Genomic DNA, 15597 nt, shown 5'->3' on the forward strand with positions numbered 1-15597 from the left:
GACATTATATGTTATATGACGTGATGGTTCACAGCAGCAAGAACTGTACTTGTAAACCCAGGAGCTGCCTTCTAGTTCTTCCAACTAAAGCCTGAAATGCAATAATTACTCAATTTTTAATCTACTTAATCCATGTGTTTAATTTTAATCTACTTAACTGTTGTAGTATTGCATGTTTATAATTCCACTTTCTTAATCAAAATATCAAGTGGCAGAGATCTTCCTAAAATCTGAGTATCATGTGGCTTAAAATGTTGATCTTATAAGACTGTCAGTTAGTTTGTCATGTCATGTAAGCGAATTCAATTGTACAGCTTAATCTTTTAAGAGTTCTTCACAATTTTTCTTTCATGAGTGAGTGGAGAAACTCCCCTGTGGAGAATTTCATTACTCTGCCTCAGGTTGATGCTGGACTGAAATTCCACAGGTCTGACATTCCTCAGGTCATTCATCCTAGTTTTTTACCTCATATAATATTAATTTCCTTCAAATTCTGTGTCTAGACTTTTCTTACAAATCAATAACCTTTTAAAAAAATTACCAATAGTTTTTTTGATAATTTCTTTTTATAAAGAATCTCAGCTATGAGTTACTGAAGTCCAATGATTTTTGAATTTCCAGCTCCAACAGCTATTCTACATCAGATCTAAGACATTTGTCTGAACAGAGAATCACTGTGAATCCTTTTTTCTCCTGCTGTGAATTTCACCTGGTTTTGGTAAAGATAGACAAAAAAATTTGTATCTTCTTAATTCTTTCATGCACCAAATATTTTTCCTTAATTCCAATGCCCATAAATTATACATGTTGACATTGTTATTTTCCCTATGAAATCTGTGTAACTTTTTGCCATTAATTCCCAGTTACCAATATTGCTCTTTTTTGCCCCCATTTTCTTATAATTTCTTCCACTTTACCAAGTTACCCACAGATTTTTAATTTATTTTCTATTACTTTTTTTCAGCATAAAGTTCTCTTAATTTTCATTAAAGAAAACAGCATCCATTTTTTGTATCCTGCCCACCAGAAAAAGAGATAACAAGGGTTATAAGAGAATGGTGAGTAAAATTCTTAGCAATTCAATACATAACAAAGGTTGTTTAAGATTTTTAAAGAAATGTATTTATGGCAATGAAATCATTGGGTTAAGATGCTGATAAAGAGAAGTCCTGAGATTTGGCCTTGCTTCTCATTGAGGCTCTGTGGGCCTGCTTGTGTGCATGTCCTCAGGAAGGTGTGTGGGTACATGTGTGGGACTTAAAAATACACTGCAGACAGTCATTATGCAGACTTTCTCATATCTCCCCAGCCCCAGCTGTGGCCCATGAGTCACTGATTGAGCAACAGTGTCCTGAAGGTGACTTGATGTCCTGTTGTGAGGAGCCACCACTGCTCCAGTGGAGCTTTAATATGATAGGATGGCAGGCTAGGAATATTTGCAATTTTTTTTTTTCTAGGCTGAACATCAATTTAGGAATATTTAGTGCAGGTTTTGCATGTTTTCTGTGCGTGGAGATGGCACCTGAGCTCAGCACAGAGCAGCCTCCTGCCAGCAGCCCTGGGTAGGCTGAGCTCTCATTCACAAACAAGTCCTTCCAGTTCCTCTTGTTCAGCACTACGCCTCCCAAATGCCCAGTGAAAGAATGTTCAAATTGCATGCTGCCTGAACTCTTTTTGCATAGTTTTTTAACCTCTTTGCAATCTTTTTGTCATTAACGTAGGCTGATACAGAAAGGCTTCTCACTAAAAAATTATCTTCTACCTAAACTACAGCTCTCTTAATTACCGAATGTCTCAACATTCCACAGATGATAAAATTTCTGCTACTCCTTTGATTTCCCTGGCCACATGTACATTTCTATTTTCTGCCTTCAGAGGAAGATCCTTTGAAGGAAATTACTGATCACTTTTATTTGGCAATGATCTCCCACATCTCCTTAAATCATTATTTGCCTTTCGGATTTTGGGTCTGAAAAGAAATTCTACTCTCCCTCCTGCTGTAGTGTTCCTGACAGGGACTGACCATCTCCTGGGTGTGAGGGCTGTGCATTAATATTAAGAAATCCTGTGGAGCTCTCCAATTCATTTGATGAGCCACATCAGCTGTGATTTTCCTGGACTGTCATCAGGTTCTCATCAGGATGATGGGCACCTTGACAGACATTCCAGCTGAATGGAGCTGCTCCTTTTGGCTAACAGCTGGGACCTCTCTGCTCCTGCCCTTCACCAGCTGCTTAGAATAGCTCCTGATCCTTTTCCCTCCTCTTTTACTGCCAGACTTCCTCTCTGCTTTCCACTCTCCTCGAGGAGATACTTTTCCTCTGTGGTAACTACATCAATAAATGAGATTTAGGATCAGATCTGTATTTCTGAGGAAATTTCATGATTCCTCTCAGCTCTGCAGTTTGCAGCTCCTGCTCACTGCTGAGATATTCATCCTCACTCCTCTGCCCTAACACACAAACAAAACAAGCTCTTACCAAACAGGGACTTCAGAGTTTATTAGAGAGTGCTCTGACCTATCCTGTTTGGCTTTGTTAGGAAACCATGTCATTACAGCCAGGTAATCCCACTTCCATCAAAAACAAGCCCAGAGGTGAATCACACATTCCTCCTGTTGACACGTGTCACAGGCTTCAAGGACAAATTCTGTAAAATTCCCAATTGTTTCTTCTTTGTTTCTGAAAGCATTTTGTAGTGTCAGGGACCTCTGGGGTGTTGTGTTTCTGACTTTCTCACATGTGTAAAAACATCCCTGGGAGAGTGCTATGCACATAGTGAGATTATAACTACACATTTTACCACTTTTTCTTAATATTTCTAATGAGCTATCCCAGTCACCAGGGGTGCCAACTCATATTTTTGGTTTAAAAGTAAAGCAGTACGTTGGAATTGGGATGTGGGTGCCATAGGAACCTAGAAGAGGAAATTGTGACTGAGGCAAACGAGAGGGGAAGAGGTGAAATTAATGGAAGTTCTGCCATGGAAAAGACCAGTAAGGAAAGTGTACAGGAAAGGAATCTGATCAAAGTTTTTCTTGCATTGAGGAGCCTAAGCTGCCAAGAGTGCAGACTTCAACAAGTTATTTGCACCATTGTGCTTGTTGTACCTCACCTCTCCCACCAGAGCTGGAAAAAGAATCAGGATGCTGTGATCTGATTGACTCCAGCAGCAGTCAGCATTGTCTGTGCAAGAAATGCAGTGAACAGCAAATCTGAGTGGTGGGGAAGGATCCCTTTGTAACTCTTGTGCTGAGAATGACACAGGAATGGGTGGGAGGCAGTAAAGAGTAAAGAAGGTTTCTTAAAGAGAACTGCGTGGTTTTTATAGAGTGATATGATAGATTCTATTTGATTGGCTAACTAACAAAAACATCTTCTTCACACACTGTCTTTGAGGAGAAGAGACAGACAAGTAGAAAAACACCACTTGCCCATTGTTCATACTTAACAAGTTATCACATCCTTACAACTCTTTAAAAATGCCCACAAGCCGCTGTGAGAAATGCTTGCCGCTCCTCTCTCTGTGTGCCATGGCATCCACATCCCTTCCCTCATCCTGCTGGGAACACTGCCCCTCAAGCAGCCCAGGATGCTGCTGGCTGTGGGCCACATTGTTTTATGGTCAGTTGGTGTCTGCCAGGACCCCCAGGCCTCCTTCTGGCTGATATGCACAGACCAATGCGTGAGGCTATTCCTCTTCAGGTTCTTCGCATTTCTCTTTGTGTTACACTCTTTTAAAAAGGACTAAACACTGGAAATAAACTGCTTAACCTTTGTATTCAATTTGCTTTAGGTTGTTGGAATGTGGATTGTTGCATTTTATCTCCTTGGCACAGTAGCAGGTGAGAAATTGTATCTTTAAATACTGCCACTAGAAACTGAATTCAGATGAAGTGGTACATAGCAGATGATAATTGTTATTTTCCTTTCCATTGAAATTATGGTATGATTTGTGGGTCATTGTAGGGCAATGTCTGTTATGGTGCATGGAACTAATGCTAAAAGGCTCTGCTATGTTTAAAATTTATTTTTAAGAGTGCACAAGACATAACTCTGTGCTGAAAATCCACAGAGAAATTCAGAGTTGCATGTCCTGTTTCTATCAAGGCAATGCAAGATTTGTTTTTATATTGCCGCTCTGTACAAAGAACTGACCAGCAACAGGGTGCTCAGCACACCAATGCTAAAGCATAAAAGATGAGTGTAAGTGAGCACAAGACCCACTTGATCTAGAAAAAACTACCATATTGAAGGATATACATCATTCTTTGTACAAGATTACCTTCATTCACATGACAGAGACACAATGCTTTGGAGTAGAAGGTATGCAGGAGGAACTCTAAAAAGCATTTCTTACTAGGCTGTTTTTAAAAGGAACTGAATCTTTTACAAGCCTAGAAAGTGGTGTGAAAACACTGTGTGTGTCTTTACTTGGTTTATCCTCCTTTACTTGGTTTATTTAGCTCTGCTTGTGTTCCCACTTGAGGCAATACGCACAAAGGACATATAAATGACCTTTAAAAAATTAATTTCAAAGTCAATCATGAAATTAAACCCTTAGTTTTTTGTTCTTCAAACTGCTTTAGTCTCAAACACGTCATCAAGCAAGAGAGTCATTCATATAAACAAGTTGTTTCTTCTGCTCTAGGTAAAGAAGTTTGCTACCCCAGGCTTGGCTGTTTCACAGATGACCCACCCTGGTCTGGGGTACCAGGGAGGCTTCTGACAGGTTTGCCTGATCCCCCAGAAGAGATGAACATCAGCTTCTCTCTCTACACCAGAGAAACAGGAAACAACTCACAGGTGACATTTATTTTTAACATCAAAAGCTGACTGAACCTGAAAACGTTTGTTTAACTTGTTACGAAGTCTGTGTCAGTCACCATAGGCGAACAAGTCAGAATCAGAAGTTGGTTTGAAGGTACACTAATGAATATACTTTGGGGTAAAACAAAAAAAAATTGTTATGAGTGAAGAAGTTTCCTGGTATTTTCTTGAAATTTAGGATACAGGTTATGGCAGGCTACCTTTTGCATGTATTTAAGTCTCTGAGGAAGGTTGAAGTACATGGGATACACTCAGCAGCAGGTTGCTCAGCACTTCTGGTGCTGATAAAATAAATCAAAATACAGCTTCCACTACTTCCCATTAAACTTTAGCATATCTATGATCTAAGACACAGCCCTTCCACACCCAAACTCCCTGAGCTCACATCACAGCCCCTGTATTTGTCTGAAAACAATACAGACAGATAACATTCTCAAGAAAAAATAGATAATTAAGTAGCTTGCAGCAGTGTGTGAAGATCAGCCCCACCCCTGCTGCATGCAGCCCTTGCATGAAGCTCTTCCAGCTTTTCTGGAGTGGCTAATGAGGAAAACAGGCTGCAGCTTGGAAGCAGAGCAGCACTGAAGCCAAAGGTCAGGTCAGCAAAGGACAAGCTGGAGCAGGAATTTTGGAGCTGGTGGGCTGCTCCCTGCAGAAACTCATCACCTCAGGCCAAGAGACACCCTGTGACCATGTGGCACTTTTAGGTTGCTTCATATTCTGCAAAAGAGTGTCCTTCATGCAGAGTGATGGGAGCAGCAAAAACCACAAGAGCTCCATTTCTGTGGAAACCTTAGTGGAACTGAGAAAGATGAGATTTTTGGTCCCTGAGTTCCAAAAACCACAGACTTTGTCGTGTCAAAGTAGAGTCCCTTTAGTCCTGAGGCTCTGACCTAGCTGACTTTTTTTAATGTTTGAAAGTAGGAACAGATAAAACCTTTTATTTTTTTTAACCTATAGGTGATCTCGGCGATAAACTCCTCGACCATCCAGAAGTCACATTTTTCCTCACATAGGAAAACCTCCTTCATCATTCATGGATTTGGCAGCACTGGAAAAACAGGCTGGGTGGTGGAAATGTGCTTGGTATGAGACACTGTGCTCTGGTTCCCTTGAGCTCTCTCGGTATCCTTTAGGCGTTAATGCCCACCATGCATTTTACAGTTCATTAGGCAGCAGAAGATACAAAACTAGAATTAAATTTCACACACACCAGTGCTCCCACTCGGGAAGATGCAGCATATCAAGGTCCCTTGGTCCTCTCTGACACTGTTTTCCTCTAGAGTTTCCATTTGCAAACCCTGCAGATCAGATCAAGGCAATAACTGAGCAGAGCTGTCCCCAGCCTCTAACCCATGTGCAGACACCAAATCACAGCTGCTCCCACGGCAGCAGCTGAGCCTTCCTTCAGTCCAAGGGCCCTCCTGACTGTAAAGCTCAAGTTACAGTCTATAAATACAACCCTGGCTCGCCACTATTTGTTCTTAGAGAAAAACAAAACCAACCTAAACAACAACAAAACCCAAACAAACATAAGAACACTACCAAAATTTTTGCTTTTTGTTTGATTAGAGAATCTGGTGGAAAAACCATTTCAAATATGAAATGTGGAAGCTCCCACAAAACCAGCAGAGTGTAGCTTGGCTCTGGCAGACAAGCAAGATCTGCTCTACCTGCTGCTGCTTCTGTGCTGGCAGGGAAAAGGCCAAGCTGGGAAAAGACACCACTGGATACCAAGTCACAAATTGACAGCACTACTTCTGTTCACAAATCTATCAACACTTTTAATCTGAAATACTAAATTTCCTTTTTCTGTTTTTTTTCAATTTAAAAGAAGCAGCAATTCTTTCTGGCTCTCTACACTACAAACTTATGGTCCCCACAGGAGAGGAGTGAGTCCAGGATGCGTTATAGTTTCACTTCTGCTTTCCTTGCCATTCACCTTTGGCTGTTTTTCATGGATTCATTTTTGTTACCACTCCTTGTTCTATCTCAAACCTTAAATGAACCTTATTCACAGAAAACTGTAACTGCAGACTAACATGATTCTTCCACTGGAAAAATCACTATCTCTGCTGGACTGTGCCCAGTACCAAAGTGACCAATGCTTTCTTTGCTGAAATAGAACCTTTCTTCTCTCCTCCAAATTTTTTTGAGCCTGACATGACTTTGACAGTTTTAATCCCAGTTGGTAAATAAGACAGTATACTTCTTATACAATTCAGTTAAACTGCCAACATCCCTCAAAGAAAGCCACAATACTGTACACAGATTCTACAGAACAGCTGTATGGCATTTCAGAAGCATTTTAAATATAGAAATTGTTTATAAAGTAAAATATTTTTATTACAGTTTTCATAATTGATATTTTTTTGAGGAATGGCTTGTTACATTCTGTCTTGTAAGAAGAGTTGTTTCAGTGTGGTACAGGCTACAGTGAGGAGTCCCTTTTAGTAAAGAATGAGAAACTTCATTACTATGTTACATTTTAATCCTTAGTCCAGTTGAAGTTGAATCTCTGATTGTTATTTTCTTTCTTTAAATACTTTGCTTTGTGTATTCCCACGTCAGTTATTACTGGAGGTGGAAAACATCAACTGCATTGCTGTGGATTGGAAAGAGGGAGCAAAAGGCACCTACGTCAGTGCAGTGAACAACATCCGCGTGCTGGGGGCTGAGGTTGCTTATTTCATAGCAACTCTGCAGGTAAAGGACCCTTCACCTTTATTATTTCATAACAGCTCTGCAGGTAAAGGACCCTGCTGCAATTCCCTGCTGCACCTCCTGCCATTCCTCACTGCAGTGCTGCGGCTGTGACACTGCTGCCTTGGGTTTGAACCTTGGCCAGTACGGTCAGGCAGGGCTGTACAGCTGAGATCCAGATAATTATACTAATTACCAGCCCTGTGAGGACTTTTCGCAGCCTCAAAGGACTCAGAAGAAGCTGAGACCGAGGAGATGTGCCTATTAATTAGAGACAGTAGGTGGCAACATCTCCATATGATGTTACAGGCAAGCCAGCATTCCGCGGAAATGAGGCGAGTTCAGCACTAACCAGAGTTCCCCAGCATTATATACCCGTGCCAGAAGTGCATTAATATCTCAGCTTAGCACCACCAAAACGAGCTGCCTTACTTAATAATTCCATGTTTGCTGTCTGCAGGCACCATAAACTGTGCAGCTTCCTCCTGGCTGTGAGCCTTGTGCTCCCAAAGGCAGGTGTTCACTTCTGCACACAGAGTGCAGAACACTTGCAAGGTTTGTGCAGCAGCATTTCCCACTGATTTCAGAAACACTCAGGGGTACTTGGAGCAGCTGAAAATCAGAATTTTGCCTGGCACTGGACTTGGCCCTGGCCAGGAGTTGTTCATCTTAAAGTGCAGCAAGAGGAAGTTCAGAGCCCATGAGGCAAAGTGCCAACCTTGCAAGAACCTGAGGCTCAAAGAACACTTTACCAAAATCTACTGTTCCTTCCCATGAAAATCATGTGTAGCCTCACACATTTAGCTTCTGGATCTTTCTCCTCTATGTGTAAATATCAGGTCATTTGAAGATGTGTTCATTTTCTTATTTACTGTGTCTGTTTCTGCATCATGTGCAGTCTAGGGCACCCTTTCTTCCCTTACAAAAATGCATAAATGATGCTTAGACTTCCTTGTCTTTTCCCTAACTTAAAAATTTCTGGAGTCATTGTCAGAAAGGTTCAGCTGCTTTGTAAATCTAAGCACTGCAGTAAAATGTTCTCAGAGGTATCTGACACCTAACAATAAAGGCAGACAAGCCCATTCTCCAGATCTGCTTTAATTCTGGTACACACATTACAAAACTTAATGTAAAAAATGGAAGCAATTAGCAATTTTGTTGGTTTTGGTTGCTACAAAACTCAATGAATGTGTCTCCTCTGTCTCTCTTTCCACCTTCAATGCAAGCGAAATATCTCAGCAGTGAGATGTTGTACAGCTTGTACAACATCTTGAGACCTTGCGCAGCTGAGACCGGGCTAAGTGGAGAATGGATGTCACCCCACCTGAGCTTGGCAGTGAAAATCTTATTCTTTATATGATCACATATTCTAAATAGACATGGAGAATAGACATGTCGCCAAAAAAAAAAAAAGAGCTGCAAAGTAGAATAAATAACGAAAAAATAAGATCATTTTTATGGAAGATGACATTAGGCATTGATCCAAATGGGAAAGATGATCCATATTTTGTCACACAGGATAATGGAATACAGCAAGCATATGCCAACACTACAGCAGTGAACCCTTCATCACTATGCATGTAAAATTCCAGATGGGATCATCTTTCTCTCAATTCTTAGTGTAATTTAAACAGCAATTAACTCAAGGAACTCCCCCTCTGTTTGCTATGCAGAAAGTCGGCCTAGATGTTCCCAGAGGCCCATAATGTCAGACCTTCTCTTTGCTTGTTATTCAAAGCCTGTGTTCTTATCTCCTACCACCACCACCACCACTTTAATGGTCAGAAAATGTTCGGGTACTCCCCTTATGAAATCCATTTAATTGGCCACAGTCTGGGAGCACACACTGCAGGAGAGGCAGGACGAAGGATCCGAGGCATCCGACGGATAACAGGTAATGGAAAACTCTGCTCACCAAGATGCAGAGCTGGCAGCGTGTTTTTAAAGGGAAAAACTTGCAGCACATTGGTCTGTAGACTGGAATTAAATTATTGGCAGTGCTGGAGATACCTGTGATGAGAGCAGACCAAATTTCTGCTTCTCAGAAACAGGGTAATTATTACAACTTCTTTCTGTGTTTAGGAGTACTCTCTAATGGAAGGACAAGCATAGCTAACATGTTTGTAGCATTACCATCATTCACTGGGTTACATCAAGCCAAAGACAAAGCAACAAGAACCCTTAGTTTTCCCTATTTGCAGCTTTAGAGCCCAGTAATAAGTCTATGAGTAATAAATGCCTCCTTCCTAGTAATATACCATTATATAATCTATTGAAAAAAAAATTTTACTTCTCTTGGAATAAGTTTTCAGAAAGTTCACAAAATCACATTATTGGCTTTTTTTTTAATCAACAAAGTGATTTTGAAACCATCATTGCAGGTAAACATGCAATTCCAACACTATAAAAATAGCTTGGAATTCATATCAAATAGCTCGGAATTCACATCATTATTGGGCTTGCCTTTTGCAAAACTAAACATCTGATTTCATGAGTTGGTGAAAGATATGTTAATGTGTGCAACACTTCTCTCTCTCCCTCAACCAATAAATTTTGGGGTTTTTTTTTAGGTTTAGACCCTGCTGGGCCCTATTTTGAAGGTACTCCCCCCGAGGTGAGACTGGATCCTACAGATGCCAACTTTGTTGATGTGATCCACAGCAATGCTGCTCACTTCCCTGCAGCAGGTGAGTGCTCCTGTGCCAGGGGGCACCTGCAGGGATGGGCACCAAGGCACTGACACCTTCCCATGCATGTCTCAGGGTTTGGGATGTATAACACCACTGGGCACCTGGACTTTTACCCAAACGGAGGAACTGTGATGCCAGGATGCGCTGATTTGATTCCAGAGATGAAACAAAGTGATTTTGAAGCCATCATTGCAGGTAAACATGCAATTCCAACACACTTAATATTTTATTTTTGTTCAGCTCTGAAACATGGAACGGTGAAAATTGCCCATTGTTTGGGAGAAAACAGGAAAACAAAATTGCTTTTTGCCTGTTTACTCCTATGTTAAAAAAGAAGTAAGAAACAACAAAGGCTGGAACAGAACAGTGTTCCACAGAGAACTCTGCAGGGAAAGGAGGTGTCATGCACAGCTAAGCTCTGCTCCTGTAATTTGAAATCAGATGCAAACCCCAAAAAGGCAGAAAGCAGGGGGTCTGCAGGTCCACACAACCCCAGCAGGAGACTTTCCAGGCTGAGAAAGGCCAAATCAGCGGCATGACAGCACCACCTCTGGTTTCCTGCAGGTGCTGGAAAGGGCATCCAACACCTCTAAGGCATGAATTAGGTAAAAGCACTGAGTGTTTCCAGGCACTGTACATGCCTCACCTCTGAACATGAGACTTCTCTATTTTTGGAGATTTTGGACAGTTTGGTGGATTCTCCATGCTCTGTTAAGCCCTTAAAACTGTAACAAATGGTATCTTGCTATGACATCTCATTAAAAAAATATATTAAAAAAATGTATATATAATGTGTGTGTGTATATGTGTATATATATGTCTGTGTGTGTATATATATATATATATATATATGTATGTATGTATGTGTATGTATGTATATATGGCTGTCTTCTTAAAAGGAACTGTTACATCATAGCAAACCAATGCACCTCACTTGAAATCTTAGGATAATGGTACATCATACTCCAGAAAAAAAACCAAAAAACCAACAATTTCTCCTGCAACTAGAAATTCAGACCAAAAAAGAAATTATTACAGGCCCATGCTGGTGTTCTGTTGTGTGCCTGAGCTGTTTCCATGGTGAGACAAGGGCAACTCTTGCAGAAGATAAGGGGAGGTTGTTTTATCAAAGCTCATACACTTTAAACCTTTTTTCTAACAGATGCTACACTCTTTGGGGGGTGCCACCACTCACGCAGCCACGAGTTTTATTTTGCAAGTATCCTCTACCCCACTGGTTACCTTGCCTATCCCTGTGACTCCTATGAAGCCTTTCAGAAAGTAAGTATTTCCGCCCAGGAAGGGCTGGGGTGCAAAGCAAATGTTCCAGGTCTCTGGAGCAGCCAGCACTTGGATGCTGGTGGCTGGGGTCCCATGGAGTGGCTGGGTGGGAGGAAGCACAGCCACAGCAGTTCCACTATTCCACCCTGGAAAAGGAGTCCTGGAGCATAAAATGGTGTCACCAAAATATTGGGCACAGAAATGAAAGCTCATGGAATTCCCACCCCAAGCCTTTATGCAAAGAGAACACAAGTTAGCTAGATGTATCCTACTAATTCCTACATTTAGAGCCTCCAGACTCTCTAGTTTGCATTGGGCACAGATTAGAGCACCTAAACACGTTTATGAACGTTGCTCCTTTCATTTTCCCCCATTTGTGAGTGCAGGCAAGTCCCCCTTGACTAGGAGGGTAAAACTGGCCTGTATTTTGCACTAGAATCTAACTGAAAAGCATTTGAGCTAACAGATTTCAGGGTATTACCATACACAGGCTCATTATTACCAAACCTGCTCATTCTGCACCCTCTTGGGTGCAGGAACCATTATCTAAAACAAGTTTGTCAGGTTCTGGTGTTAAGTTATGAAAAAACACAGTACTGCCACAGCTTTGCAAGTTTAGAACAGCATCTGGAGCCTTAATTTCATAATATTCCTCTTTAACTGATGCTCTTATTTTCCTTAGGGAAACTGTTTCCCGTGTCCACAGGAGGGATGTCCAATGATGGGGCACTATGCTGACAGATTCCCAGAAAAATTGAAGAGGGTAGACCAAAAGTATTTTTTAAATACAGCAGCAGATGAGCCTTTTGCTAGTAAGTGGGGAAGGTTTGTCACCGTCGTTCTCAAGTTTGAAAAGTGCCTTGATGTGATTTACAGCCCTGCACCTGTGCTGCTTCTATAAATAACTGCTAATAGCCTGACTGAACATGCTACATGGCTTGTGCAGTGTAGCAGTCAAGCTCACCAGTGATAGTCTGGATTTATTTTTTGTTTTTATTTATGCAGCTTGGAGACAAAAAGTATTTGTCAAATTGTCTGGTGTAAAGAAAACGAGGGGAGACATAAACCTGGTTTACTACAACACACAGGGGAACTCAAAAGAATATGAAGTTGCCAGGTAAGTTAAATTAATATTTTTCTGCAGTATTTAATGCTGCTAGCATTAATCTACATATTTCCACACATTTAAGCAGTGTTAAGACTCATCCTGCATTGCAAATATTCTGCTTCACATCAGATAGGGAAGTTATTACTTAAGTAAGAACCATGAGGGCAGATGGATGGTTGTGAAAAGGAAGTGGAAGGCATCTCCATTTCCATGAGTTCTGTGTTTCTGAACTCTAGGTGAGTGATCCCTGCAAAGTCAGCACACAGGGGCTCTGGGGGCAGCCCCAGTCTCACTCTTGTCACCTCCCCATGGCCTCGTGCTACAGGCACATTTAAATGTTCTGTACTGCTTTTCATCCTCTCCTCATTCAGAGCCCTGGTCCAGTGCCCTGTGCTCTTACAAAGAACACCAAAAATGCAAATTCCTATTGTAAAAAAAGGGAAAACCTGAAAATATGTGGAGGATGTGATTTATTTCACTGATCTCTGAACTTAGTGATACCATTTTTAAACTTAGTGATGCCATTTTTCCTTCTATTTGCAGTGGAGACCTCTCTCAAGATGATGTTTACACACAGTATCTTGATGTTGAAATCAACCCCAAAAATACTACAAAAATTGAATTTCGCTGGAACAAAGCCATATTCTCTCTGCTCTGGGCAAGACTGGGAGCAGAAACAGTCAATATAATACATGGAGCAGATGGGCATAGGTGAGTGTATCCCATTTAGAGGTCAGAAGGCAAGAGAAAACCCTGTGAGAAAAGATGGAGAAATGGTCTTAAATTTGACACATGGTTTGTAATCAACAATATGATTTTCAATAAGGGAAAATACAAGGCATTGCACTTTAGACAGAAAATAATCAGAAAAATCAGATGTTTGACTATGCACGAGGGAATAACTGTCTGGGAAAGAATACAGCAATAAATAATGTGAAATGTTTAGCTTTTCCACAGCAAAACAATTACAAACCAAGATAAAGGATATTAAACCTCAAATTTTACAGCTGGTCCCCAAAAGAAGGAAATTCATAGCAGATATTAATAATCTTTGCAGCAGGCTATTAGGAAGCCTTCAGTGGGATTATGGGTTGGACTGACAGCCCTCAAGGTGACAGCTTGCACCCTTTCATTTTTCATTGGGCAAAAAGAGATAAATTTGTATTCAAGCTTATTTTGTTTTTCTTCCTAGGTCAACTCTTTGTGGCCATGGAACTGTGGCATATGGAGAGCCTCAGTTACTTACACCTTGCTAGAGGTCCCCAAGGTCTGGACATAGCAGCTGAGTAAACCCTCAGTCTTGTGCATGGAGATCTCGGCACAAAACACAATTAAAGCAACTTAAAAAAAAATTTGTTGTTCCCATTGGTTTTTTTTTTAGTTCTTTGCAAACACACATATCAGTGTTTCTCATGTTTGAGCCGCGTTTGTTGTGCTTGTAACTATGGAGCAGCCAGAAATCACATATATTAAAATCCATTTCAAACACTGCACAGTCTCACTGTGCCTGTTCTCAAGGCAAGAACTGAGTCCCACCACACTGGTAGATAAATCTGGGACATTATCAAACACTCTCAAGGCAATATTTCCTCAGAGCGCCCCTGCAGGTCTGGAACACCTCCATTCTGCAGCCTGTGCTGCTGTTGAGGGTTTTGCAGCCCCACACAGGAGCCTTGCCCCCAGAGGACACTCTGGCATGGGGCAGGAGCAGCACCAGGAGCAGCACGGTGATTCCTGCAGCAGGTGAGCACAGCCCTTTGTACTGCACCTGCCTGGAAAGGCAGACAAGGCAAACCTCAAGTGCTCCCCACTTTGGAAGGAGCCGAACACTGAATCCCAGCTCCTGGATGCTGTTTAATTTCGAACACAAACATTTGCAGTGGCCACTGAGAGTCCTGAAGAGAAACTCTGAGTAACCAGGTTTGCAAAACCTGGGACTGACCATTTCACATTTAAAATGACCATTACTGCTTTGCAAAGCGCAGCATGAGTGAGCCTCCTGCAGCTGTAAGCAACCAAGGCAGTGGATATTTCTCCAAGTATAAAACCCAAACTCTGAGCTAATGAAGAAGGAGTTAATAGTTTATTTACTCCCATTCCCCCATGTTTGATAAATGACACACAAGCACTTGGGCAGATAAAGTTCTAAGAAATAGGGGCAGAAATACTATGAGAAAACATTTATGAGTATGGACTTCTGAATGAGAGTTTTTGAAGAAAAACCCCAGTCCTGTTGTATCCCTGATTAAACACAAGTGTAAAAACATTAAAAGCATAATTAAACACAAGACTGAGGTTCAGCCAGAGAGACCTGCAGTTCTGAGTCCTGCAAGTCAACTGACACATGGCAAGGAAAAGTGAACAATGCTGGGAAGCTCCACAGTGTCCCAAGAGAGAGCCACAGCATCCTGAACACCAGAAATCCAGTCCTCTCCTCTGCCTGCTTCCTATTCCAGACTACACCTTCTTCAGGACTGGAGAAGCATAGCTGTGCCTTAATTTATTACCTTTTTTTTTCTTTTCTTAAAATCCATCCTCCTTCCAAAGCCCCCAAGTGTGGGACCACAAGGACCAGAGCATCTCCTGTATTATTACAGTATTGAGTAAGAGCAGCAGACTAATGGATAAAATCCTAACTTAAATCTTTTCCATCAGCTCTTAAATTAAGTGGGAAAAAATTCCCCCCACATTTTGAACAAGTGTTAAATCTTGTCAGTGCACTGGGACATGTGCTGATTCCACTGACACAAACCTATTTACAAACCAAAATCCCACTTCAACTAAAGACAGGAGCACTGAGCTCTAAATCGGTATCAAGGGTGGTATCTTAATAAAAATAAAAGGCAGCTGTTTAAAGAAATAAACTCCATTATCACTGATGATAGCAGTGGAACACCTGGTATCCATTTGGTCATTCTCAGAGGTGGAGATCAGGGAACATCAACTCTGCAAACATGTAAGGTCATAAAGCAGAGCCAAGCTGATG

General features: G+C 41.3%; 1 protein-coding gene across 1 annotated transcript; it reads left to right on the plus strand.

The window, feature by feature from the left end:
* Nucleotides 1-1008: 1008 nt before the first annotated feature.
* On the plus strand, nt 1009-13867 carry LOC115905209 (pancreatic lipase-related protein 2-like). The gene is made up of 13 exons (XM_030951340.1): nt 1009-1058; nt 3796-3844; nt 4651-4805; nt 5790-5915; nt 7401-7535; nt 9318-9426; nt 10103-10219; nt 10295-10417; nt 11385-11503; nt 12186-12315; nt 12509-12620; nt 13155-13322; nt 13804-13867. Exons 1-13 carry the CDS (start codon nt 1056-1058, stop codon nt 13865-13867), a joined length of 1410 nt encoding a protein of 469 aa, XP_030807200.1. The 5' UTR covers nt 1009-1055.
* The last annotated feature ends 1730 nt before the right edge of the window (nt 13868-15597 follow it).

The sequence above is a fragment of the Camarhynchus parvulus genome, chromosome 6, assembly GCF_901933205.1.
Source record: "Camarhynchus parvulus chromosome 6, STF_HiC, whole genome shotgun sequence".
Classification (NCBI taxonomy): domain Eukaryota; kingdom Metazoa; phylum Chordata; class Aves; order Passeriformes; family Thraupidae; genus Camarhynchus; species Camarhynchus parvulus.